The 24080-nt window shown below is 38.5% G+C and overlaps 3 protein-coding genes across 11 annotated transcripts in view; 2 read left to right on the forward strand and 1 right to left on the reverse strand.

The window, feature by feature from the left end:
* LOC117425029 (protein CBFA2T3-like) overlaps positions 1–12682 on the forward strand; it is a 45521-nt gene extending 32839 nt beyond the window's left edge. For 2 of the 6 annotated variants that reach the window (XM_058993739.1, XM_058993744.1), the window contains exons 6-12: positions 91–371; positions 549–649; positions 1419–1665; positions 2318–2386; positions 2778–2831; positions 4165–4355; positions 4693–12682. In XM_058993739.1, the coding sequence (XP_058849722.1) occupies positions 91–371; positions 549–649; positions 1419–1665; positions 2318–2386; positions 2778–2831; positions 4165–4355; positions 4693–5049 (1300 nt within the window). In that variant the 3' untranslated portion in view covers positions 5050–12682. The remainder of the gene's footprint in view (positions 1–90; positions 372–548; positions 650–1418; positions 1666–2317; positions 2387–2777; positions 2832–4164; positions 4356–4692) is intronic. The other 4 variants (XM_058993740.1, XM_058993741.1, XM_058993742.1 and 1 more) reach the window with 4 other exon arrangements.
* Positions 12683–14293: 1611 nt separating this feature from the next.
* Positions 14294–20446, forward strand: LOC117425036 (polyadenylate-binding protein 2-B-like). 4 transcript variants are annotated; one of them, XR_009307920.1, is made up of 8 exons: positions 14296–14526; positions 14630–14834; positions 15359–15470; positions 16325–16392; positions 17669–17775; positions 18286–18373; positions 18860–19100; positions 19940–20446. XR_009307920.1 is itself a non-coding variant. In XM_034041682.3 (7 exons), the coding sequence occupies exons 1-7, from the start codon at positions 14751–14753 to the stop codon at positions 19977–19979; spliced, it is 645 nt and encodes a 214-aa protein (XP_033897573.1). In that variant the 5' UTR covers positions 14294–14750; the 3' UTR covers positions 19980–20446. The 4 variants fall into 4 exon arrangements, 2 of the variants coding, with proteins under 2 accessions (XP_033897573.1, XP_033897572.1); XM_034041682.3 differs by having other exon boundaries at positions 14294–14834; positions 18860–19005; XR_009307919.1 differs by having other exon boundaries at positions 14296–14834.
* A 573-nt stretch (positions 20447–21019) lies between these two features.
* trappc2l (trafficking protein particle complex subunit 2L) lies at positions 21020–24041 on the reverse strand. Its single transcript, XM_034041684.3, has 5 exons — positions 23728–24041; positions 22919–23091; positions 22133–22220; positions 21414–21493; positions 21020–21219 (listed from the first exon to the last, which is right to left on the reverse strand). Exons 1-5 carry the CDS (start codon positions 23782–23784, stop codon positions 21174–21176), a joined length of 444 nt encoding a protein of 147 aa, XP_033897575.1. The 5' UTR covers positions 23785–24041; the 3' UTR covers positions 21020–21173.
* Positions 24042–24080: the final 39 nt, after the last annotated feature.

Raw genomic sequence — 24080 nt, forward strand, 5'->3', positions numbered from 1 at the left:
TTACTGCAGTTACAGTGCAGTAGCTTTGCCTACACTTAGTGCACTTATTAATACAGGGTGTCCATTCCCTGCTGTCTCTGTAACCCTCAGGACCAAAGAGAACGGGGTGGAGCGGGACCCCCTGCACTCGGAGCACCTCCCGAAGAGGCCGTGCACAGTGAGCCCCAGCCTGCGCTACAGCCCTAGCAATGGGGCCCCCCCGCACCCCCCTCCGAACGGCCTGCCTCCTCATCCCCCAAATGGCCTGCCACACCCCACCCCTCCCCAACCACAGCACTACCGGCTGGAGGACATGGCCCTTGCGCATCAGTACCGCGATGCGTACCGTCACACCGAACACCGAGACGCCCGCGAGAGACACCCGAGAGGTGGTAAGTATCCAGCACACACACGCACTGATGACTGGTGAGTCCTAACCCCAAAACACGTGGCTGAAAGTAGAGGGGTAACAAAAGTCACTTCTATAGAAAAGCAAATACACAGAGTAGTATATGAAGTTTGCCATGAAGAGGCAGCAGTGCTCACTCTGTGCTCTGTTTGTGTTGCAGCAGTGCATGGTGCCCGGCAGGAGGAAGTCATTGATCACCGCTTGACGGATCGCGAGTGGGCAGAGGAGTGGAAGCACCTCGATAATGTACGTGTCGCTGGGGTACGGTTCCCCAGTTTGAATACCTAAATCTGCAGCCGAACCCGCGCTTGCGGACAACAAAGGGGGGGCAGGGGTTAGGGGCTAGAGTTCCAGTTCAGCTTCAGTCCCAATTGAAATGAGTTTGCATTGTCAACGCAGTCCTCGACAGAAATCTATTAGCATCCCAAAATCAGCTTTGTTACCTGGGAAAGTCCCTGGACTGAAGAGCAGGGCAGGTAGCACCACGGCTCTCCTATAGCGAGTGTTAGTCATCCCTCACCTTTCTTGAGCACCGCATTTACAAACAACTTAAAACGTCCACAGATGGAGCGAGGTCCCCAGGAGCGAGGCTACAGCTGGACTGGAGCAACTGACACAAGGACTGCAGTTACAGAGCAAGATTGCCCTGCTCTGGGCCCTGGATAGATTAATAACACTCAGCTGAACCAAGTATAGCTGAATCAGAGGTCAGAGCAGTTTAGAAGGCTGGAGGAGGGAAAGAAGGTTGAATCAGCTAGCCAGCGGTACAACCCCAGCGCCATTGCTGTTGTGTTTCTTAAATAATCCAGCCCGCTTTAACTGGTCCTGTTGGTGAGATGATTTAAAGACCCACTAATTTACAACTTCCTAATGAAAAAATACAGTGGAAAGCAGTCTTCCATGCAGGAGGCAAAGGAGTTTTAGTGTGGTGGCATGAAGATCCTGTCCTGGTTTAGATCATTAAAATGCACCAAGATACCTTGCTTGTTTTCCGCTGTCTCACTGTGCCTCTGCCTTTCCCCCACCCCAGCTGCTGAACTGCATCATGGACATGGTAGAGAAGACACGGCGGTCCTTGACGGTGCTACGCCGCTGCCAGGAGGCAGACCGCGAGGAGATGAACCACTGGATCCGCCGCTACAGCGACGCCGAAGATATGAAAAAAGTTGTGAGCTCCGGCCAGCGCCCTCATCCTCCTCCTGCTCCTCACAACTCCTCCTCTTCCTCAGTCTCCAACACCAACACTTCCTCTAACATCTCTGAGGCGCAGCCGCTAGGTATTACTGACAGGACACAGCCGCTAAACCTTTATAAAAATGTCAAAACATTCAATCAAAAAATCTTCAGAACACTAAAGAAGCTTCTTGGAGGGGCTGGCAGGATTGTTCTCTGGACTCCTGGGTTCCAGCTCAGGTCACAAGTTAAATAAATCCACATTCCCTGTTTGAGGGTGTTCAGGTCAGGACTGCGGTCCTAGAACTATGAGGGAAAGCTTTCATAGAGACAGTGCCAATGCAGCACTAGACCACCAGATGGCACTATATGTATGGTAAAATCACATTCAATGAATACTACACGGTTAAGGTATTTAGGAACTGGTAGCACTGTGTACTTAGCTAAATCTCCAATGAAATGTTAGGTACAATACTTGGCATGAGGCTGCACTGTCTAAATGAAAGAAACAACGCATACAGAATTGGGCCACTGGTGGTATTTTTATGCTACACAAAAACCCTATTAGTCATGAATATAAAAATAAAATATAAATTGTTAATACATACCGTTGCCATTTACAATGTGTTTGGTTGACTGTGTTTGGTGGAGATGTTTAAGCATCGTGGAATTAGCTTTGTCTCTCTTCACCCAGTACTTTGATACCCAGTACCTTGACCCTGAATAAACAAGCTCTTTATTTATTTCATGTTGTAGAAATTCACCGGGATTTTTTGCACAGACCTCCCTCAGGATACATGCCGGAGGAGATCTGGAGGAAGGCTGGTAAGATACCAGGCTTGTCATTGCACAGCAGATTGGTTTGCTAGTGGAGACGCTGAAGGAATAGCCTAGGGATACAGCCCCAAAGAGTTCCAGTTGTTATTAGGATATGAAAAATGACTGCAGTTAAACGGCAAGAAAACTGCAGTAAATGGGCACTGCAGTGTAGTTTAGTTAGACTGCAGCTTAACTGCACTATAACTGTGTGTAGGAGTATATTAGTTCCTGTAATGTTTAGCTGTGTAACCATGTAGTTATAGTACAGTGCAGCTAAACTCTTGTCACAGTGCAGTTGGGCTGCAGTCTAAGTAAATTCTGCTGTTGCTTGTTTTACCGATTTACAGCATGTTCACTTGCAGTAATGCAATTTTAATTGCAGTTGTTTTTCATACAGGTACTGCAAGTATCCCGCTTTCGCCAGCAATAAAAAAACTGCAGAGCAAGCAGGGTGAGTCAACACAGTATTTATTGATTTATTAACTTATTCGTTGGGGTGGGGGGGGGGGGGGGGCATTTCATTGCAGGGACAATTTACTTAGAAACCAGTTCTCTATATGAATGATAATACAATCTCTACTGGTTTATGGGACTCTGTTGATGCCACCTTTTTTTTTTTAAGTACAATTCTAAATCCTTTGTGAATCTAAACTTTTAAATTGCTCGCCCTCTGGTTTCCATTAAGAGCTAATTGCTCCAGTGCCTGCTCCAGCTTCCTTGATAACATTAATTAAATTTGCAAAGAAATCTTAGCAGAGCATGCATTCATTCTGACGATAATTGAGTGGCCGAGGTTCTTAGAGATAGACCAAACTAAAAAGCGAGCACGTTCTATATATATATATATATATATATATATATATATATATAGAAAGAAAGAAAGAACAAAGCGAAGGGAGAAAAAAAAGTAACAAGTGTGGGAGGCTTTCTTGGGATTTTGGAACCTGCCACAGATTGAAAAGTAACTACTTACCCATCTGCGACTTTGGGAGTGTTAGACCAAGAGCACAGAAAGTAAAGAGAAAGAGAGGAGCGAGGGAGAAAGGTTGAGCCAATCAGCTCCCATTCACTAAAGAACCCTGAGGGCACCCATGGAGGTACTGACAGGGCTGCAGCTTGTTGTAAAATATGATGGTAATTTATCCTAATGATCCTTTCCCCAGATTGAACCTGACTAAAACAGTACACAGCCTGCATAATCCACATAGCGTGCCTCTGTAAACAAGAAATGGGCAGGGGGAAGGAACCTGGCAAGTGTTCCTCCTATCTGATCCGGTTTATGAGTCAGAATTGATCTGAGTACTAGCAACTTGTTTGTTATTGACACCACGGATGTCGATGCACCTATGTAATGAATATAACAAGAATTCAACAACGGTGACTTTAACGTCAAAATGGGCAAACTCATAAGTAGAGGGATGTTTTTGCAACTAAAGCAAACAGCTACACTCCCTCTGAACCGTAACTAATCTGCTCCACCAATAGAACTGGATGAGCCGATAAAACCAAGCTGCTTATCAAGGTGATAGGATTGAATTGCTTGTGAAATCATATCTTCGGATACCTATAAATCTTCCAGTGTCGACATCAGGGATCCCATTGCTGCTGGGTCACCTGAGAGAATCGGTAAAAAGGGAGTGCTTAAATGTAATAGAAACGGTATATGATAGAAATACAGACAGTTAGACAAAAAGGGACTGAAAAGCTAGCAGGTAAACAGCTATGTTAGGACAGATGGGTTCTGTTGCAGTGCTGTGTGTAAAGCACCGTGGCTCTCTCCTTAGAAGAAGCCGTGAATGAGGTGAAGCGGCAGGCGATGTCGGAGCTGCAGAAGGCTGTGTCAGATGCCGAGCGCAAAGCCCACGAGATGATCTCAGCTGAGAGGTCCAAGATGGAGCGAGCGCTGGCCGAGGCCAAGAGGCAGGCCTCCGAGGACGCACTGACCGTCATCAACCAGCAGGAGGACTCCAGCGAGGTAGGCGCCCTCGGTAACCTTTGGTGTTCGGTGCTCAGGAGATGCATTGCAAACCTGCATACTAAAGCTTTAGGAATAGGTCCAGAAGTGTTTAATGCCTAAATAGTATCCTGCAATCTCATGACCACTAATTGCTTGCAGATGAAAAACACAATTGGGAAAGTGCAGTATGCTGGTACAGAACAAACAGTAAGATATGTGTAACTGCAGTCATAAAGCAATTTGCAAAGCAAGTTATTATTCCTATTAAAACTCTACCTTGTTTGGTGTTAGCAAGGTTAACAGTGATTTCTGGTTAGCTCTTAGTAAGGGTCATGGTGTGCTCTTCTCTTCCCAGAGCTGTTGGAACTGCGGGCGAAAGGCGAGCGAGACGTGCAGCGGCTGCAACACAGCGCGTTACTGCGGCTCATTCTGCCAGCACAAGGACTGGGAGAAGCACCACCACGTATGTGGGCAGGGCCTGCAGGGCCTGCCAGGGAGCAGCAATGTTCCTCTGGGCACCCACTCCACCTCTATGCCCCCCACTCATTCCGAGGGGGTCCCCTCTGCCCCTCCTTCAGTGACAGGGAGCGGCAAGACAGGTGGGGGAAGCTGCAGCAGCACGGCAGGCAGCCCCAAGGAAGCCAGCTCCAGCAACGTCTCCCGATCCACCACCCCTGCCACCCCAGCCCTGCTCGACAGCGCCTCCCGCTGACCCTAGAAAGCACCACCACCACCGGAATCGCACTGCTGCTGCCACAACTGCTTTCCAAAAAAGACTGATGAACATCTGCTGTTGCAACGATTCGAGCTCCGACGAATGCTACTACTTAGCTACCTGAAGATTTCATGTTGACCTTTCCATCGCCAACTGACCTCTCTGTGTCTCAGTCACACACACACACACACACACACACACACACACACTCTCATGACCACAAGCACACAAAACACACAAAACACACATGCATATATATATGTGTGTGTGTGTGTGTGTGTGTACAACCAGGACCTATTTTACTACAATTGCAGAGCTGCTTAGTTAATAATGTGTTCAAATCAATCTGGATGTAAATGGATGGCTGGGTAATAAAACCCTGAGATATTTGAACAAGTCACTATTAAATCCAAGTTCTATAAATATCCTTTATTTTGGATTTTTTTTTTTTTTACTTATTCCAAAGGATGACTGGTAAGCATAAAATAATTCCCAGTTATGAACGGTATACCTTTGAGCCACACTGCATAATTTGTGTAAAATAAGCCCTGCACTTACAGTATATATTTATGGTGGGCAGAAAATGGAAATGTTTAGCTCATTTCTGCTGGGATTTACATATACAGTATATGGTGCCACCTGGTGGTTGCCTAATTCTCTTTAAGGGGAATATGAATTCTGTTCTGCCCACCCCTATTATCTACACAAACACACTGTACATATACAACATACAAAGAACTGGACTGGAAAGGAAAGTCATTTCCATGATCTGTTAGACCTTGGTGGGATCCCTGGTCTCATGTATGGAGAATGACAGACACACTGTGAGACTCCCTGTCTTTCTCTGGTGTCTGGAGAACAGAAGGCACTCACAGTGAGATTTTGAGTCAAGCTGTTGCTTCAGGAGAGGAACACAAGCATGTCATCCCACACGGTGGACTTTGTTTCTTAAGAACTCTCGCTCACTTGAAAATGAAGGCTAACTCTGAAAAAAAAAACATGAAAGAATTGACTTATTGTTTCATTTTTTGGCTTTAAAAAAAAAAAAAAATAGTCCAAAAATTCTAAAGGAAGATCACCCGTTAACTACCTTGCTAGCTAGCCAAGAAAATCTATACCAGACTCACCTCTCTGCTCTGATGTGAACCCAAATGAAAAAAAAAAACACAATACAAACCTTTCTATTATTATTATTATTATTATTGTTGTTGTTGTTGTTATGATTGCACTGCCAAAGTTACTAAGAGACAAGGAGCAGCACTCATCTTGTTACCAAACACAGCTATTTCTATTTCTCAACAGCAAAGTCAGACCAGAGAGAAACGGGCTTCAAGAAGAACAAACAGTATTTGCTGAATTATGTTTTATACGCAACTTCTTCAGAAGAAAAAAGTCCACGATGAGGGAATGGAGATCTGAAGACATTATCAAAAATGGAGAGACTCCATACAAAAGACAGTGACTTTTATCAATGGGAATGGAATACTTGGCTCCAAAAAATGAATGGTGATATTTGCTTTTTCTTTGTTTTTTTTTATTAACAAAAAAAAAAACTGATAGACAAGAACCTCAACGGATTAAAAGAAAATCTGAGAAAGCTTTGTACAATACGACGACTGCTGTGTGATTATGATTTTGTTGCAGTTTTGAAGTAGAAACATTTCAACTGGACAATCTAAAGGTTTCTGTCTTCTTATTTCCCCTTCTTTCCAAAGCATGAAAGACTAAAGTGACTCGCACTCCTCCTCTGTACTTGGTTCTCTTCTCTCTCTTTCTCTACCTCCCCCTTTTCCCTGCGTGTCTCTCTTCGTCAAGCCCTTCCAAGGCGATGTCCGTCCTGCTCTGGGCAGAAATGTCGGAAGGGACTAAAGTTATTTGTTTGTAGATAACTTTTTTTTTTTTTTCCAGCGTGTTCTGTCTGTGATGTTCGTTCGCGTTGCCCTCGTACGTTTTCAAAAAACATAACAAAACAAAAAATGCTTTTTTTCCCCCCTTTTTTTAAGCTTGGGTTGAGCTTTGTAGAAGAATTTGAAAAAAAAATAACAACTTCTTGTATCTATAACTGGCAGGAAAAAAAAGAGATCATAATGTAGAATATTTTGTATTGCTCACATTGTAAGACAGTAAGAGGATGGAGGTGCAATATGGAGAAAAAAAATATTCAGCTACTGAATGGAACCTCAAGCTACAGCCCATAGGGCGATATATATGAATATATTTAAAATAAGAAGAAGAAGAAGAAGAAGAAGAAGAAGAAGAAGAAGAAGAAGAAGAAGACGAAGAAGAAGAAGAACTTAATGTGAATGTATATAGTATTTAAGAGGTCCAAAAATATGTTTGCCAAATAACAGAAACCTTTAAAGTATAAAGTGTAGAATAGAGATTTTCTTTTTTATTGAAGGGATTGTAGAGTACTCATTCAGAAGCTCAGTTTTTTCAGATTTGCTAAATCCGTCATGTGTGTATAACTAGAATAAAAGCAAAAAAAAAAAAAAAAAGCAAAACCGAAGACCAATGATTTTTAGCTGTGTAATAAATAAGAGATGGCCAGGCGGTCCTGCTAATGCGGAGAACATGTGTTGCTGTGTTGGAGAACTCTCTTTCCCTGTTTATGAAACTCTGTGTGAGCACTGCATGCTTTATTATATGTGCACATACTAGGAAGGTTTTTACATTTGATTTTTTTTTATATTTCCATGACTGAGGGGTTTGGCTTTATCAGCAAGAAACTACAAACAAAAAAAAATAATGAATGAATTGTAGGGATGGGGTTTATGCACTGATTGAAAAGCAGAATAGGGTTATTGACTGATTTGGAATTGAGCATTGGGGGAATAAAATGCGCTGCAGGGCCTTAAAACACTACAAAACTATTTTGTATTTGACAAAAAATAAATGTTCAGCCGAATTTATTTTACACATATTGGATAATGAGTGTTACAGGTGAACAAAAAATATAGTTATTAAAAAAAAAAAAAAAAATACTATTTGTAATTCATTATAGACTCCCCCCACACATAAATGTAAAAACCCACAGTACAGCATGATGATAATGCAATGAACTATTTTTTTGCAATGTCCAATTAATGGCCAATATGTTTACAAACATACTGGTATTTAAAAATGTGTATATTATCGCCACCGCCTGGACCAAAATGTAATTGCAGCACTTTAAAAAAAATTGCTAATGTGAGATAAGTCAGGTTGGTTGTATAGAATGCTTGCTAGTGTAGTGCTGTTTGTGTCAACCCCTAATAATACTGGACAATTTGGCATTAATACATTTAAAAAGGTTCATTACTTTTCTCCAGCTCCTATCACATGTTTACAATAACCAGAGCGTTAGCACACTGCAAGTGTTTCCATAGAAACAAGATCCAAAAGAATCCCTCTTATGTGTAATTGTACATTATGAGCTTATTGATGTGGAAGGGAGTTACAAGATACATATAAATTATCGAGAAAGCAAATGATGAAATGAAATGAACAATTCTGAAGTGACATCTGAGTCAGTGCATAAATCAAAACAACGCTTTGAGCCCTGCAAAGACATTTGTTATGATTCCATTTGCACCCCTCTTTTAATTGGGGCATTAGGTGGGACGGGTGCACTAATGCCTAAGGGACTGAGTTTGTAACACCGTCAAAACATGACAGACAGAAAAGACAGAAATGTCCTTGATTCAGATAAGTCCTGATTATTCAAGTAAGACCAATTCAATGCTGTCTGGTTGGGTTTAGGCATGTGCACAGTTCAATACAAGTAATATATGTGATAGAGCAGCAGCATTTGAGCAAGGTACCATGGCTCACAATGTGCAAGGCAGGATCTGTACAGTGTCTGGAAATTCAGGCTTGAATCATCAGGATGCTGACTGCAGATCTAGATTTGAGAGCCTCTCAGAGTGACACAGACACAGATGCTGGAATTCAATTTGAGTTATGGCATAGCTATCGCAGCTTATACCAAATCACGAAAAATGTGATATCGATAACTATCGTCATTCTAAAATTGCCCAAAACATACATTATATTTATCAAAGTTTCTTTTTACTGTGTACCTCTGATAAGCTGCTATATGTATAGCAGTGCCATAATTAAAGTTAATTCCAGTTTCAGTTACCTGAGTTTCTGTGATCTTGTGTATAAGTGTATCTTAGAAAAGAAAGCAGTAACACACTCCAGGGTGTTCAATTATGGTCTAGTATCTGCATGCCTAGGGGAGTTGTTCAGCATGAGGTAAAGACAGGTGCCATTAAACAGCCTAGATGTGCAGATATTGTGCCATATTGAACACTCTGCAGTGTTATTGAACTTATAGAATGGCACCCATACACGCTACACCACCCCTGCTGAAGTGAATCTGTTAGTCCTAATAATTCCAAGCCTTGCCAGTATGGTGACATGTTTGCACAGGTTGGAACGTTTGTTAGCCAATGAGATTGCTCCCCCTCTCCTTACCAGTTTATCAGCACATGGGTCTGACTAGTGTTTGGTGCATATGATGGCGTTCCCCAAGGGTGAAAATCAAATCTGGCCAAATACCTCTTGAATAGACCAAACTTGAATGTTTGCAGCTAATTTTCTTTGCAGGGTTTTTTTTTTTTTTGTCCCTCCCCGTGCAGCCACTGGTTAAACCTGTCTGCCAATCTGTTGAGAACAAACAGATACATGTCAAAAAAAAAAAAAAAATAGAACAGACTTGTTAGTACTGTTAGCGATTGCTCTACTTATTTATCATGTTAAATATGTATATTGTCTATTTTTCATATGTCATAAACAAAGGTAATATATAAAAGTATTTCAGATGTGATTAACTGCAGGGTACCCTGTTTTTTGATGTGTTTATTCTTTTTTTTAATATATATATAGAGAGCGAGATGCTTTCCTCTTTGTATTTGTCTCTGTGTTTGTCTCCACCTCTCCAGTGTTACGCTTTCCTGACCTCCCCACCCCATTCCCCTCCCCCTCAATGGCTGGATTATTGATCACTCTACCTCGGAGCGCTTGGTGAACCAAGTTGGAAGCAATTCCTGGAAAAGAGAAACAAACAAGCAAACCAAATCACTGGGTTTTAGGAGCAGTGTACTTCTAGCAGACGTACAGACGGGCAGAAACTTTCAGGCAAGGAGCTGATGCTTTCATTTATGGAAACTCTTTTGCTTAATTATGTCAGACTTCAAGTGGGTGAATAGAAAGAGTATTCGATGTCTAAAAGGCATTGATCACTTATTTTTAGTGAACTACACTTGATTAATAAGGATGATGACCCTCCAGGTAACTATGTTACACCCAAACTTCTCTTAAATTGCTCTTACATGAGAATTACTCAAGCACTTAAAACCCACATTTTAAATCTAACTGGGCCTGAATTAAGTAGGTGGCAGCCCAGAATAATGCTGCATTTAGTACAAAATACATGTTTTTTTGTTTTTAAAATGTATTTACACACTGTTTTAGAAGCTATACATATAAATTATGAACCATGCATTGAAACAATGTTATGCTGTTCAATATCTCATAGGCCCTGGATTACAAAACTACATAGAATATAAGAACATCATGCCATGGAAACCTTCTTTCTTATGCACTTAATTCATACAGTCGTTTTATTATTAGTATTGTTATTATTATTTATCATCCTTGCAAACTGCAAAGCAGGTAACCCGCACAGCATGTTCATTATTTGTCATGCTTTACAGCACAGATTAGTTGCATGATATACAATGAATGTATTTTGATGCAAAAACACTTTTGCTTTGGTACTTTAACCCTTGCCACGTCATTTATCATCCAAAATAATTTAAGCACAGACCAAAGCATTTCTGATCAGATCAGCAATCGGTTTTGACATGCTAAAGACAAACCAGAGAGGCTATGATCCTGTTTCTAAACAACTATATTTAAAAACCAAAGTCTCTGAAAAAGACACTCAAAGCACAAACAAGGTGGCCTTAAACCAAGGGTGGAGGTTTAAGAGAAGGTGATTAAAAGCTAAGCAGTCAAAGAACATTATTGTTTGTGTTTTTAACTGAATGCCTCGGCTGAGAATAACTCTTAATCTAGACTGTCAAAATGATTGCTGTTAATTAAAATATATATTAAAAAAGCTTTGGACTGGGAAGAGTTAAATACATCTGCCAGAATATTTTACTTTTATTTTTCCAAAAGTCTGTCTGCAAGGATTTAATCAAATAAGGGCCATCCGCATAACATCCACAGGCTTGAGTGATCACATGGGTTATAGAAGCAGGTACTATAGATTCAAATAAAAGTATCTTAATGTGGGATGAAAAAAAACATCCCTACGCCAATAATACTGCTGGGTTTCCATCATTAATACACTTTCTGAATGGCCATATTTAAGGTTTCCAGTTGAGTTTGTATGTCTGTTAGCTCAAACTGTGTTTAAAAAAGAAAAACTCAACGTAAATGCCACAGTTTCCTCTAAAGTTAACCAAAATCAAACCAAAATGCATGTAGATAAAATGTAATATTTAGATTGCTTGATTGACTAATGTTTTTTTGGATTTTTAATTTTTTTTTTTTTTTTTTTATTGTAAAAGGGTAAATATAGTCTTTTGCTCTTTGTGGATCTCAATGAAACTCTGGTGCAGTTGTCCTAATGCTCAAAGAGGTGGAGTACCTGAATCATGTAACCAAACTCATACATCGCCACCAAGACTACCTGCAGTACCAGGAGAGGGGAGAACTGGGCTGTGTTCAATTTTGTTTTGATAAAAGGGAGAGTCAAGAGGATCTAAAAAAAACAATACAGACAACAAAAGTTAAGACTGGTTCATGAGGAAGGGGACATTTTATTAACTTTTTCTTCAAAGAATCTTCAGATTAAACTGCTTCCCTTTTTCAGCAAAAAACGAACATTTTAATTAGGTTGGATTAAATTATGGGTGTATGAGGATAACTTTGACTTCTTTTAAAATGCTTTTACAAATCCTAGACAAGTGAAAATATGTTTCCTTCAAGAAAACTTATTTTCAAAAGCACTTCGGTTTACCGATGGTTTTGCACCCTAAACTGTTACCATGAATAAAAAAGGAGAGTTGATGCAACTTTCTAAACATGATATCCCTTCCTGGTGCTCTCCCTTAAGAGTTAACCTCTTCCATAGTTAATAATAAGGTTTTTGTGTAACAATCCAACTGTTACATTCGATGTTTTTTTTGTTTTGTTTTGTTTTTACTATGGGAAACATTTTTATTCTGAAGAAGCCTTGCAAAAAAAGTTGATGCAGAAGTTTGTATTATAAAAGCCATTTTTTATTAAAAGAGCAGGTTTGAGTTGATATAGGTAGGGATGCGTTATATACTGTACTGTGCAATACCTAAATACAGAAAAAAAAGAAAAAAAAAGAATTTAAGAGTTTGTATTGGAAGGTTGATGTGTTGAAGAAATCTATATTTTCAGTTATGTGGTCATGCTAGATGAAGTGAACTGTGCCAGGAGATTTTTATTTTCCTTTTTAGCATGCTTTATACCTTTTTAGCTATTTCTCTCTTTCTAATTGTGCGCTATGTTGGACATGTGAAGCTGTAAACATTCTAATTCAGGTTATTGTCTGTGTTGAGCTCTGTATCTGTGTAATAAAAAAAGAAAATTGAATATGAAACATGGAGTTGTCTGATCTTATTGTCTCACTGTACCATACTAATTTCTACAGCTCATACCAGGATGTAAGCAAGGGTGATTCTCCAGTGCTGTAAAATACTGTATTGAAAATCTGCAGTGGCTTATCTAGGGAAGTACAGATTGGTCAAATCAACTCAAAGTCAACGTTAGCCATTTTTTTCCCCCTATAAAACAAACACCCTCATATACACAACAGCATGATCCTACATGTTTTAAGTCATTTTAAATCAGTCCTTTGTATCATATTTCCTAAGTGGTTATCATTAAAACTGACGTGTTTTATTTCAATATGTCTTCCTGAACATATTCCGAGCTTTGAACGATTTCTTTTCACCCAAGCATCATGCATGATATGCACGCAAATACAGAAGAACAGTTTATCCAAATAAAAATACATTCCCCTATGAGGATACTCCTTAAATGTCGCTTTTCATGAATATTAATATTGAAGTATTACAAAAATCTAGCTAATGAATGCAATTGAAAGTAGCTGAGTGTGTCATGGAATTAAATCAGATTTGGGGACAATGTATTTGACAATACAACAAGAAATAATTAAGGGGTTTAATTAATCAGAATGGGGAAACTATGGGGACTTTCATTTTAATTCAGACCGGCTCAGGCCGTGTATACACATTTGCACATAAATAGGTATTTTAATTTCTGTTCTCGGAAAAGATAATAGCTTGGTTTTCAATAAGGGAAACGTCCAAGGAAAAGAAGTTGATGTCTGAAATAAAAGATTGACTGGAATGGTGGCAGGTTAGCTGTGAAGATGTGATAAGAGCTGACAAGTGTCACTCCCCACATCGACGAAAGAAAAAAAATAACAGCTTCCAGTTGTCTATCCTTGAAGTGCACACTAAATTCTAATATCCTGGTGTACTTTGTATAACAGTTATTGCATGGTTTTCCATTATGGTTGAAGACTATTATATTGGAAAATAACATTTAAACACAGCTATAAGGCATCTTCCACTGGTCAGGATCTGCTCTTCATTGGACAAAAAATGCAGTAAATCAGTTATTATTGCGACTATATTGGAAGAGGAATGCTTATGGGTATCATACAGCTGCCATGCTGAGTTATATGATTCTCTCATTAAAGTTGAGTTACAGGTGTTGCCGAGTAAATCTTAACTGGTTCACGGCCACATTGTCAAAACCTCCAGCCTTATTTAAAAAATACCACTAGGCCTACTCATTTTTTCACACATATCAGAGATGCCCCCAGGTATATTTTGTTGTTGTTCAAAAAAACAGCCCATTCTAGTTTTAAAATACTTTGTGGGGTCATTTTTATACTTTACCATGTTTTATTAAAAAAAAACACACACACACACACAATTGTTAATGATATAAAATACATTAGATTATTGATAAGATGATAAGATATCATAATATTCATTTTAAATATATATATATATATATAATACATAAACATATAATTAAAAGGGAGGGAGAGAGAGAGAGAGAGAGAGAGAGAGAGAGAGAGAGAGAGAGAGAGAGAGAGAGAGAATATGAATTACATTTATTTACATATTTTTTGGTTATGGGAAATATATGTTCATCCTTGTTGCTGTGGTGAGACTGACAGTGGAGTACTAATCTAAAAATGATCTGTCCCGTGCAGAGGGTACTATTTTTTTTTATGCCGAAGTCAAGTTAAACACATGTGTCAAGGCAGGTGAACGTGCAGCTGTCAACTTTAATTAAAAGACCCTGATGGCATTAAAAACTCGACCGGAGACTTGTGCTGCCCCTAATTTTACGGACAGGGCAACCTAGTGCCAATCGGGAGGTTGTCAGAAGCACCGGGTTGAGGTAGAACTACTTCGAAATACTGAATCCCAAATAACTGTCGTGTATCATTTGTGAATTATATATTAAAATGATATGTTTTATTAACACATTGTAATTATTATAGACACATTACAGCTCCAGATAACACTATTTTCTTTGAAAACGGGTTTTAATACCCGAGGGGCCTTGTTGAAGAAACGCAGCCGGGGGCTGGAGTAAGCGGGGTTTCAGGTCGGAGTCGTGGTATGGCGGACGAGAGGCATTATGCTGACGAAGGGCTCGGTCTTCTGGAAGGGGAGTTTACGGGGGGCCATAATGTTGAAGACCCTGTAAGTTTTGACGATACATAATTTATTTTGCTGTAATTGTTTGTTTGTTTATTCTTATTGTTAATGTTGTTAAAAACGGCGAATGCGTTACAATCCTTAAAAGATACATTGACCAATATACACGTGTTGTGTTCACTCTGTAGCGACTAGCGACTGGTATGCTCTGCCGCAGTGTTTACATCACTCTTTAAAATTAATAATAAAATGCTTTTAAAAAAGCATTGATGTTATTATTTGAATCTACATAAACTATGCATATGTTTGCACTGCTAAAGAAAACGAACCCGCAACCCATTCTCTTATCCCGCCACCGCGTTCCGCAGTAACTTATTTTTTTCACGGTTTTCCCGATTTGTGGACTTGCCCAAATTCGCAGGATTAAAGATAAAAAAAAAAAAAAAAATCAAAATCCGTCTGCAGGCAACAGAAGCAGGCTTCGGGTCGCATTCTTAAACAACAGGAAGGTTGAACACGAGAAATCAAATCAGGAACGTTTTTTTTTTCTTTCTTTCTCTGCCCCACAGGAGTTGGAGGCCATCAAAGCTAGGGTTCGTGAAATGGAGGAAGAAGCAGAGAAACTGAAAGAAGTACAATATGAAACTGAGAAACATCTGATAATGAGCCCACAGGCAAGTGGTAAGTCTGATACACAGTCACTACCAGTCTAGATCCAAAACTACCAGCGCCGATGTGGTAACATAATACTTGCAGAAGAATGCAAAACGCAGTTGTTGTTTTTGTTGATGATGATGATGATGATGATGATGATGATGATATTTAGCAGAGGGGAATACATGCCCTGATACCTCAAATATATATTGTGTGTGTTTTTTCCCCCCCCTGATCACTCTGTTGGTAGACGTTTTCCTCTTGCGAGATAATTTGTTTTAAAAGCTACAGACAAAAGCTAGCCAGCTTAAAACATTGCACATTAACCCAAAACGAGGACAGGCTAATTTTTATAATTTTTTTTTAAATCCATTTTTAACCTGTTATTAAAATGTTATCTAACTATTCTGTATTGGTATGATAACTTACTATAATTATTAACTGTAAAATTGAAGTCTAAATGTAACTTAATTCTGCAAATCCAGCCCTTCATATGCTTTTATGCTTCAATATAAAATAAGAAATAAAGCCTAAAAATGATACATTTCTTGATGTGTTCCTACCCACAGTGATGGTAAAACTCAATTTTCTATGCTGAGCTTCATAGTCTGCAAGACATTTCACTTGTCAGATTAGGGCCAACTTGACTGCCCTCAAAATAGGACACAGCAGTTTGTAGCCAAAACAAAGGATTTACATTTTTTTCTGTTAAGAAATATTGATTTAGAATTTATCATGTTACATAAATACAGCTTGTATTTAGGTTTTTTCCAAAGAAAATGTAATTTGGTACTTAAAGGGTTAAAGTGTATCTACAGGTATGTGGTCTGTAGGAGAAGTAATTTCTCTGGATGTAATATGTATGGGTCTTTAAACTATAGGTGTGTTCTACCCAATGACTACTGAAGAGAAGGTGGATGCTGATAACAGATCGGTCTATGTGGGCAATGTAAGTATAGTGGTAATCCAGCCTGGGTGAATGACAGAGTTGGTTTGGTGGTAATATTATTATTATTATTTTAATTACCAGAAAAAACTGTGTGTAGATCATCTGGGGCCCATTTCATAAAAGCCATTTGCGCTGAGTTGCGGGCACCTCGCAGATTAAAATTTGGGTTTCATAAATTTTCATTGTAAATCCTGTTTTAGGACATAACCCGCTGCTTGTATAACTAGCTGGCCATCTATGGCAAAGAAATCAGAAGGGAAAGAGTATTTAGGGGCAAATGTCAAAGTATCGATTTGCAAGGAGATAACTAATCTTGGGCTGGTCAAACGTATGTTTAAATTTAAACAGAAACCAATCTAAATGGATTTTCTTAATCAGTTTTAACCTAACAAAGATATTTGAAATAAAACAAAAGTTTAAACCATTAAAGCCTTTTAATGTATATATAAAAAAAAGAAGAATCCGGAAGTCCATCTTGGATTTACAGTGCACGCTGAACTAACCTTGAGTTTCAATAGTAAACAAACAAAACCAAAAAAAAAGTATTATATTAAAATAACATCAAGTAAAATAAAAAACAAAATGTACATGTACTGCATTTTGTAATCTGTGATTTTATTAGATCAAGAAATTTGCCATAGATGGATCTTAAATTTTGTCCCCTGCTGTGAATGAGCACCTGTACGTATGTGGGAAAGGTTTTAATTCTGTTAATGTTCAAGCCATCTCAGATGCCAAAATGTCTGTTAGTTGTCATTTCCATACCATGGGAGTACAAATGGCAGTTTAATTTGGGCAAATTGTGATATTGCTGATCGCTTTGCCAGTGGAGATATTGGGTGACGGTGGGTAAGGAGGATGATGTTGTTGTTGTTGTTATTATTGTTATTATTATTATTATTATTATTATTATTATTATTATTAATAAAAATGCATTTTATTAACAAGTTGTGTAACTTTTATACCCATATCTATTTTCATTATTGTTGATTTAGATGGATACCAAAAGACGTGTTTGCTTGCGGTGGGTAAAAGGCAGGAAGAGCTTTGCTGTATGCTTTTCTTTTTTTGCTTAAAAATAGTGGACACATTAGAACAGTTTTGATAGGATTATCTACACATCTAAAAAGCAAGTACTTTTATTTATTATTGGACCAGTGAATACAGCACAAATATTCTATAGATGTTTAATGTCCTTGCCTACACGCATGCATGTTTGTATGATATTTATTTTCAGAAATTTAAAGTGTCATTTAAAATGAATCATTTTTGTAAGGTGGATTATGGATCGACTGCAGATGAGCTGGAAATTCACTTCAACGGCTGTGGTCCAGTCAATCGTGTGACCATTCTATGTGACAAGTTCTCAGGACATCCTAAGGGGTGAGTGCACTAGACAGGAAATGACTTTGTTTATTGCACTGGATTATATGCTGTGCTACATGCAACATCCTGTTGATGTTTACAATCACTAACAAAGGTACACCTTGACACTTCGGCAGCAGCAGTGTGGAGTAGTGGTTAGGGCTGTGGACTCTTGACTGGAGGGTCGTGGGTTCAATCCCAGGTGGGGGGGACACTGCTGCTGTACCCTCGAGCAAGGTACTTTTCCTAGATTGCTCCAGTAAAAACCCAACTGTATAAATGGCTAATTGTATGTAAAAATAATGTGATATCTTGTAACAATTGTAAGTTGCCCTGGATAAGGGCGTCTGCTAAGAAATAAATAATACCACAAGCTATCATTAGGCAAACCTAGTCAACAGTGACCAACATTTAGGCCAAAACTATTTACCGGCACAGTGAATGAGGAGGGAGTGTTGCTAATGTGTTAACACTTTGGACCGCAGTGAGTCTTAAGTTTGGATCTTTTTTTTTTTTTTCTCATTTCAGGTTTGCATACATTGAGTTTTCAGACCGTGACTCTGTGAAGACAGCCATGGCTCTGGATGAGACATTGTTTAGGGGTAGAATCATAAAGGTACATTTCAGGAATACTTTATCTGAAACGTATTGTGCAAGAAATATATGAAAGGACCTTTAGTCATTTCCAGTAAAACTTTTTTTTTTTTTTTCTTTGGCATAGATCACTTAATGGATGTTTGTAGTGGAAGTTGGTGTATTCGTCCTTCAAAAAGCTGTTTTTCATTCTTTATTCCTAGCCATCTAAATTTATTTATTTTAAAAGCTCAAATGCCAACAGCCTGCCAACATTCCTAGTTCTCAACTTTAATTGTAAGGGTTCTTATCATTCTAATAAAACAAGCCCACTGGTGACCGTTTTTGAAGTCTGTTTTTATACTTGTGGAAACATAATTTACTCAGCCCATTGTTCTGTAGGAATACATTTTCAAATATCTCATATGTGGTCAGCAGCTCACTAATGGCTGGCTTTTCTTGCTTCCCCTTCCCACGACGAGATCCTGTTTTGCTTTTAAGCTTTAATCAGTCAGGGTTTGTCTTGCAGGTGCTCCCAAAAAGGACCAACATGCCTGGGATCAGCTCGACGGACCGGGGGAGTCAAAGGGGCGGGCGCCTGAGGGGGCGGGGCTTCCGCTCCTCCAGATACAACAGCAGCAGCTACCAGCCGAGACAGCGGGGCCGCTCCTTCAGGTCAGCATTGCCACAATCGGGGGCTCGGGTGTCCACATGAGGAAAAAGGACACAGGTAAATCCTGCAGGTCCTGACCAACTAAGTCTTTCAAAAGGTGATAACCCCAATTGCAAAGCAGTGTGTGTGGTTTTTTGTTTTTTTTTGCAATTTCTTGTGTTAGGTCATGATCTTTTAACTGATCTTTTGATACATCTCTTAGGCACTTGCAAGAAAATATAATTGCTGAAATTGCTATGCAATAGGAGTGTTCTTGTCCACCCTTTTACTAAATTTTACAACATTTGAGGCATATACAGTGAACTTGTGACCAGCTTGCCATTCGGACACATCGTCTGGTGACAATCTCCCTCAGTTACGACCAGCTCTCCAGGACAGTTTTATTGTCCCCTTTCTGGTCTTCAAAAAACATTTATGAACATAAGTGTAGTTTTAGAATACATTAATGATCTCATTACAGTTAACAGCCTAATGTTAATAACTGTTTTGACTAGTAAAAGAAATACAACAGATGTTTATGTATTTGCATCAAATTGGCAGGTTGAGCTAAAATCACCTTATTATACAAAGGCAGAATTAGAATTTGGGTCGCTGTATCAACCCCTTGACAATAAAATAGTGTGGAATGTAAGGGGGCAAGTTCCCAGTGGGATAACAACAAAACCTGCATTCCCTTTTACTGTGTGACCAAGGTGGAACACTCTTAACCTCCTTGTGTCTTGGTCCAACCTCAGCAGTTAGTGACAATAAATTACATATCCGTTTGTTCATATAGGGTTAACTGGAGGATCCATATTAGTGACTGATCCGCTACTATAAAATTCCGTTTAATTGCACAAGTTGTATTGATAAAGCAAATCAATAATTATTGGGCTATCTATACAAAGAGTGCTGTACTAGTAATGTGTATTTATAATTTTTTTTTTTTCATTTTAGGGGAGGTGGAAGAATCCCGACTTGGTATTCTCCTTACTAAATAAATTAAAATGGAAAATTAAAATGAAAATAAAGAGAAATGTAGATGTGAAGATCACATTGCTGTGAAGTTAATTTATTTTACTGTGTTGTACATTTTCAAAACTACTGTATGTGAGGTGTTAATCTTTTGACATGTTGTCTGCAGGAGCAAGTCTACCGCAATTGAACCTGTTTAGCAGAATGGGAATCGGGGCTGCTTTCTTTTGCAGCATAGCATGCTTTTTCTGTAGAAACTGTACAGTCTTATGCCAAGTCAAAGACCGCATACGATATATATTTCTTTTTTTGGAGGGGTTCAAACTGCTACCAGAGTAGCCAATGGTAGTTTAAATATGCTTCTGTACTGTAATGAATTGTGGTTGTACGAGCTATGTTTGTCGTTGTATATATTACATATTAAAGACTTTGTTTTATTACAAAAATTTTAACTTTCTGTAATAAAATATACATACTGATGACGGGCTACTACAGTACTATTGCATTTTACTGGGATGGTTCTTTGTTTGTGTCTAGTCAGAGGTAACCTATATACAGATTGAATTATTGAATTGACAGGCACATTTTTTCCAGCAAAGGGTTTTGATTTTATTTACAAATGTTTGTTTTTTTCAGGGGGGGGCCCGGATGACCGGATTGTTAAGTATTCTTCTTGGAAAAGATCAATTTAGAACACTCTCAGTCCATTTCACCATGGAGATATTGGCCTAATAGGACACATTTCCTTTTGGTGGTTGTAAATATAAAGATCTTAATGTAATTAACCTGTGCTTTGTTAAAGGTTAACTTCAACTGACAAACAAACAATCTGTACCTATTTAGCTCCTGATCCAATAAAACCACAGTATTTAAAAGACCTTGGTTAATGGAGATTTGCCAAAGTGCTCGCATATTCAAACAGATTATTAGGCCATGTGTGTATGCTTTATATTGAACTGCAGATTTTGTTCTTCATGAAAGCAAAGGCGGCAACAAATAAAACTATATGGCCAAAATTGTATCCGTGTCCTAGCAATCAATCTGCAAACTTGCACAGTAGGGGCGGGTATAAATTTGGTTCATTTTATTTGAGACTACACAGAAGACAAATAATATACTGTACAAAAAACATCAATGAAGCACAATTAAATTAGGTTATGTACAAAGCAAATGGTAGGAAGATTAGAGGAAATAATGGAAGTTGGAGATCATTTCATCAGCATACTTGCACCATCATGGCTGAAACCATGTTATCAAATGCCCTGGAAATGAGAAATCAATAACAATCAGAATTGCACTGGTATATAATTTGAAACATAAATACTCAACTTACTTGTCCCAAAGATTACATTTAAAAATAAGTTGATGTTGATGCATGACCAAACACATGGAATAAAATTGGAGGCTGTAAATGGCACATGGGAACAGCAAACTTTCTTCTCATAGATCTACTTACTTTGATTGAATGGGATCGCCAGGGTTATAGAAGGGGTTACACATCACATCCGTGTATGAGTTATGAAGCTTTCGGAACATCTTAAATTGAGAAACAAAGGGCACAACATTTAAAGTTGTCTTAAATTGTGTGACCCTTTGAACAAAATTTTTTTTTTTTTAAGTGTCTTAATATGTCGCTGCCTAAAATATTTGTAACCGTGCTGTTATTAAGGAGGGGGTTAGGGATAGTAGTATGTAGATCCAGCACTGTTTAGATAATTAAATAAACCTTTAGATTATATCTAGTCTTATATCTAGTCAAAGCAACTATGATATAATATTTGTGGAGAAATAATGTACATATCAAACTATAACACTTTATAGTATGCAGACAGAGAACTGGTATAGTTTGCTTAATCTTTAACTTAATGACTACCACTAAATACAAAATAACTAGGAAAATGTAATTGTGTCTCATACCACTACTGAAAGAAGGGCTTATTGGGTGGAAGGGTCCAAGACTACTTTCAAGATTTGCACTGCAGTGTTTTTACAGGACAATAAACAGTTTTGCAAGAAACCCACATGCTGGGATTTGTGTTTCAATTCATACCATTTTGAATGAGGGTCCTTGTGTATCAGGTTTTCACAAGCTGAGAAGAACGGGATATTAAAGCAGTATATACAGTTGGGTGTTGAAGAAAGGAACAGCTGGCAAAACTCTTATGTAACACTTACACTGCGTATCTCATTGTCCCGGAGCGCTGTGTTTGAGGAGTCCACTACAATCACAAACTTCACTTTGGAGTTAGTGACATAACCATATCTTAGCAAGTAGTAAAGGAAGAACAAAGCAGTAATTTTTTTGACTGTCTATTTATCTTAATAAAAGATATTCAAATGTTGTTTGTAATGTCTGGGTCTGTTCAGAAACAACAATAATGGAGGAGCTGGAATAGCTGTGGCAATACCAGTCTAGATTTGCTAAAAAGTTTGGTTCTGTATATACAACAGCTGTTTCTGACCAACCTTACTCTAATTTGGCTGGAGTCACTACCTTGGCTAACTGAAAATGTTATCAATGGCCAGTCAGGATGGCACAGACTGCTGGGATACTGTTCTTATTGAAAAAATAAAAATCAATACAAAAAAAATCTTCATCCACGTGTCACAGATTCTCATTAATTTCTAAATCTAAATCTATAACCTTTAGGATTAAACTAGTTTAAACCTTAACATATTGGGCATTTTTGTAACCAATCAGAAAGACATTGCAAGAATTAGAGTGCTGTTACTTTAACATTAAAGCGTGCAAGACCACATGGAAATAAATTACCATAAACCGTGCATACACTACTGCATAAACACTAAACCGAATATCTGTATTTGACATGCATAGTTAAAGCTTTAGGAAGCATTCTAAACTTCTGAAAATGTTTAAAAACTAAATTAACCTTCAAACTTTAATTCTGGTTTGAGTGTGCAGCGTTTGTTGTCCTTCCACGTTAATTAGCTGTAGGATACACTTTGTAATCCTCGGTGGGATAGAGCAGCCCCAGGTAGAGCTCCCTTTGGTCCACAAGCGCCTTCCCCACAGCCGAGATCTTCTCCTCCACCACATCCAGAGAGGTGTGCACAGTGTAGTGGAACTTCAACTCATTCTCCGTGGGGATGCTCCGGATGTACAGAGGATAATTCTATTGGGAAAAATCATTGGAACAAAAAATATAAAACCTGAATGCTGGTTTGTGGTCGGCAGCACATTGTGTTTACATATGCAATACATAACAGCATTGGTACAATGGTATGCTACAACACATATAGGGGATGGAAATATGACTCCCATTGCACATCTGTTTCATCCATTCCTCGTTTTACTATGAGTTTAAAACGTAGTAAAACCTAGAATGGTGATTTTATTAGTATAACTGTCAATTGACATTTCTGGATCAGTTTTAAATATTGTCTACGGGGCTGTGCACTGGGTCATGGAAGAAGCAGGCTTTCGCGGAGAACAGCAAATTCCCGTATTCAAAATTAGATTACTGCTACATAACAAACTGGAAAAATAATGTGAATCGACCCAATACACACCTCTTTAGACTCATAAAAAAATCAAATAAAAACGAGTTCGACGATAAACAAGACGTAACAATTAAACACAGCTCTGAGGTTACACCCAACTGTAAGCTGATGGCTCGTCACATCGCCTAAGTAATTCGAAGTCGGTCTTTCACCAACAAATACGACTGTTGTACTACAGCCATAACTTGTGTAGATATTCAAATACAGTCAGATTACACAAATTTATTGCCAAAGAACGCTCCGCTTACCTCTTTTGCGATGACAGCAATACACACCGCCATGTTGGTAACTGGAAAAAACTTCATCTGCGTCACGTGGTCTTATCACGAAACACGCTGATCATGTGATGTTATGTTTTTAGATCATTACAAATAAATATTTGGAATTGGCAGAAAGCAATTATGTACAGTATTTTTGTTTTTGTTTTTCTTACTAGCAAAATAAAGTTGTACTTATTGGTTTTGTTGCCATAATATTGGCTATTTTATTTCGGTTATACTTGCATTAAAGATTTCTATTTATAGTATTTTGTAAATTAAATTTAATACAGATATATTCGTAACAAAACATGTTTGTGTCGATGTTATTTCCTGCAAAACGG

Source organism: Acipenser ruthenus, chromosome 20 (assembly GCF_902713425.1).
Source record: "Acipenser ruthenus chromosome 20, fAciRut3.2 maternal haplotype, whole genome shotgun sequence".
Classification (NCBI taxonomy): Eukaryota; Metazoa; Chordata; class Actinopteri; order Acipenseriformes; family Acipenseridae; genus Acipenser; species Acipenser ruthenus.

What these genes read in the sequence shown, in the direction of transcription:
- trappc2l (XM_034041684.3), bottom strand. Translation starts at nt 23,784, where the DNA reads ATGAAGTTTTTTCCAGTTACCAACATGGCGGTGTGTATTGCTGTCATC. An exon ending in TTGCTGTCATCGCAAAAGAG is followed by an intron (nt 23,092 to 23,727) that starts GTAAGCGGAGCG and finishes TTTTCCCAATAG; the next exon opens with AATTATCCTCTGTACATCCG. An exon ending in CCCACCGAGGATTACAAAGT is followed by an intron (nt 22,221 to 22,918) that starts GTATCCTACAGC and finishes CTACTTGCTAAG; the next exon opens with ATATGGTTATGTCACTAACT.
- LOC117425036 (XM_034041682.3), top strand. Translation starts at nt 14,751, where the DNA reads ATGGCGGACGAGAGGCATTATGCTGACGAAGGGCTCGGTCTTCTGGAA. An exon ending in GCCATAATGTTGAAGACCCT is followed by an intron (nt 14,835 to 15,358) that starts GTAAGTTTTGAC and finishes TCTGCCCCACAG; the next exon opens with GAGTTGGAGGCCATCAAAGC. An exon ending in CAGCGGGGCCGCTCCTTCAG is followed by an intron (nt 19,006 to 19,939) that starts GTCAGCATTGCC and finishes TTTTCATTTTAG; the next exon opens with GGGAGGTGGAAGAATCCCGA.